The sequence below is a fragment of the Pantherophis guttatus genome, chromosome 1 (assembly GCF_059756535.1).
Source record: "Pantherophis guttatus breed Tessera chromosome 1, ASM5975653v1, whole genome shotgun sequence".
Lineage (NCBI taxonomy): Eukaryota > Metazoa > Chordata > Lepidosauria > Squamata > Colubridae > Pantherophis > Pantherophis guttatus.
In genome coordinates this window covers 115,611,609-115,615,017 of record NC_142063.1, presented here as the reverse complement: position 1 = coordinate 115,615,017, position 3,409 = coordinate 115,611,609, and the positions used below count along the sequence as shown (strand labels likewise).

Genomic DNA, 3,409 nt, shown 5'->3' with positions numbered 1-3,409 from the left:
CTTTTGACCTTGGGATGTTTTTGTTTCTAGTTCAGTTTTATTTTGATTAAAACTCCAGTCTGTTTCCCATGGATATTTTCCCATGGATGTATGAGTGTAGTTGTCAGGCCTAAGCCCAAAGATGATACAGTGAAATCCAATTGAATCCAATCATTTATTTGCTTATACCAAATGGATAGAATCTTGACAAACTAAAGCTATAACCTAAACTAATAGGTACGTCCTAAGAGATTCTATGATGTGGCTACCCTGAATGTCTTCCCACCTCCTTCCTCCAACTCAAACTGTGCAGCCTCTTAATCTGGGCCTCTTTCTGGGAAAGCTCTATGTTGCCAAAACTCCTATCCACTGCTTCTCCAGGTGCACACTCCACCACACTGATGTAGTATGGTTAAAAAAACCCAAATGTATGGCCCCATTGTGGGTATTTCTCATAGTGGAGACATCTGCTCCACTATGGAGACATTATTTCTAAGGAATAATCCCACCTCATTTTTATCTTCCTTCTCTCAATCATAACTATCTTATGATTTATCACTTGTTGTGTGTATCTTATGATTTATGATCTAGGATTTATCACTTTGTGGTTTGTATGTACCCTGAGTTGGAGACAAATTCCTTGTGTGTCCAATCACACGTAGCCAATAAAGAATATACCAATTTCAATATTCCAATATTCAGACACAGTACCACAGCACTGCGTACATAGGATTCAATGAATTTTTTTAAGTTTTGTCACTCGATTTATACTTGAAATGTTTAAGAGAACATGTAATAATAATTTCTGCATTCTTTCAGTTTCCACACTGTTATTGTGATTCAATGGGAAACAGCACACGGGTGACAGAATTCATACTCACTGGATTGACTGATAATCCACAGTTACAACTCCTCCTCTTTGTGATATTTTTTGCCATTTATGCCATCACCCTGGTGGGAAATGTGGGCATGATTGTTTTAATCAGGACCAGTCCTCCACTCCACACACCAATGTACTTTTTCCTCACCAACCTATCGTTCTTGGATATCTGCTATTCATCATCTGTAACCCCAAAGTTACTTTCCAATCTTTTAAAAGAGAATAAAGCTATTTCTTTTGCAGGTTGTTTTGCTCAGCTTTACTTTTATGGTCTATTTGCCACCACAGAGTGCTACCTTCTAGCAGTGATGGCCTATGACCGTTATGTAGCCATCTGCAATCCTCTATTCTACTTCATCACCATGTCCTCCAAAAAACGTATCCAACTTACAGCATTTTCTTATATTGCCGGGATCATCAATGCTTTAGTACACACAACTGCTGCATCTCGATTACACTATTGTGGCCCAAACATCATTAAGAATTTTTATTGTGAAGTTCCTCCCATATTAAAACTTGCCTGTTCAAACATTAGCCTTAATGAACTGTTGATGTTTATACTTATTGGGTTCAATGTAATAACAACTACCCTGACCATTCTTACCTCTTACACTTACATCCTGGTCACCATTTTAAAGGACCGCTCTGCCAAGAGTCATCGGAAAGCCCTCTCCACCTGTACATCTCATCTCATGGTCATTGGCATTTTCTATGGGTGTGGTAGCTTTATCTATGCACGACCAAGCTCTAGACAGTCTCACCATATAGACCAAATGGCTTCCCTATTTTATGTAGTGGTGATCCCCATGCTAAATCCCTTGATTTACAGCCTGAGGAACCAGGAGGTCAGAATTGCCATCAGAAAAGCCCTACGAAAAAGAGCTATGTCAATTTATTTTTAAATCAAACTGTTAACAAAGTACATTTACAGGAGATATTGTTGTATTTCAAGAACTACATACTGGTAAAAGTATATATATAGGTGTATTTATATGCACCATTTCTATAGGTGTATATTTTTTGTAACACAATAATGTGCCCTTACCAAGGCATTATAAAGTGGTATTATTATGTGAAGTGTCAATACCACTTTATAATGCCTTGGTAAGGCCAACTTGGAATACTGCATCCAGTTTTGGTCACCACGATGTAAAAAAGATGTTGAGACTCTAGAAAGAGTGCAAAGAAGAGCAACAAAGATGATTAGGGGACTAATCATCTTTGTTGCTAAAACAAAGGTTAAAACATATAAAGAACGGTTGCTGGAACTGGTTATGTCTAGTTTAATGAAAAGAAGGATTAGAGGTGACATGAGAGCAGTGTTCCAATATCTAAGGGGCTGCCACAAAGAAGAGGGAGTCAAGCTATTCTCCAAAGCACCTGAGGATAGAACAAGAAGCAATGGGTGGAAACTAATCAAGGAGAGAAGCAACCTAGAACTAAAAAGAAATTTCCTGACAGAACAATGAACCAGTGGAGCAACTTGCCTCCAGAAGTTGTGAATGCTCCAACACTGGAAGTTTTTAAAGAAGAGATTGGACAACCATTTGTCTGAAATGCTATAGGGTTTCCTGCCTGACTAGAAGACCTCCAAGGTCCCTTCCTACTCTGTTATTCTATTCTATTCTATTCTATTCTATTCTATTCTATTCTATTCTATTCTATTCTATTCTATTCTATTCTATTCTATTCTGCATGCCTAGATACTGAGAAAAAACTTCCATGTGTGAACACCATTCTTGAACAAGTGTCACAGTAGCCTATGGTAGGTTTGGATATCAATCTGTCTTCAAATTTTCTCTTGTTGCCTAATCTACCCCCAAGACTGAGGACGTAGCAACAGTGTAGAAAATATGTCAGGATATATAGTTGTTTGTATCTCCTTTCCACATATTTATAGATTACATTAATTAAACACATTTATAATAAAACAAGGCAAGCATACTATTCTGCTAAGTTCTGACATTGTTTTGTTCATTTGCTTCTATTTTTTATGGACCACTACCATTTGAAACTTCTTTATACCTAAAAATAAAATTGTATAAAATACAGGAAAACTTGATCATCTCTCTTTCTACACACTATGCCTCCTGTAGTGCATGATTTTTTTCAGAACAACAAAAAACATTATTAGTTTTCTTCTCTGCTGCTCTTAAATGTAACAGACCCTGTCCTTGGAAAATGTAGGATATGCTATATACCATAGTTACAAGAATAATATGGTTCTAAATACAGACTGGAATTATACTAAAGTTAGTATTCACCAACGCAGCTAAATGATTTATTCCTAGCAATAGATAATGACAAAGAATACAGGGGAATAAGAGAGAAATGCTTTGGGTAAGGTTGGGACTCTAAGCCATCCTTTGTATGATCCAACATGATTCAGAAGACACACTTTCTTCTGCCAGCATATCTAACCATGATCAGAAATGAACTGCAGGCCAACCCACTCTCCATCAAAAATAAAATCATTCTTCCAATTAGACTGAGCCCTTCACAGAGCTATTAACATTTATCAGTACCAGAAAACATTACAAGTGCTTTTAC

At 37.0% G+C, this 3,409-nt stretch overlaps 1 protein-coding gene across 1 annotated transcript; it reads left to right on the top strand.

The window, feature by feature from the left end:
- Window positions 1–804: 804 nt before the first annotated feature.
- Window positions 805–1,761, top strand: LOC117657167 (olfactory receptor 5J3-like). The gene has a single exon (XM_034405314.2). The coding sequence runs from the start codon at window positions 823–825 to the stop codon at window positions 1,759–1,761; it is 939 nt and encodes a 312-aa protein (XP_034261205.2). The 5' UTR covers window positions 805–822.
- Window positions 1,762–3,409: the final 1,648 nt, after the last annotated feature.

Coding starts and splice junctions, on each gene's coding strand:
- LOC117657167 (XM_034405314.2), top strand. CDS start 823: ATGGGAAACAGCACACGGGTGACAGAATTCATACTCACTGGATTGACT.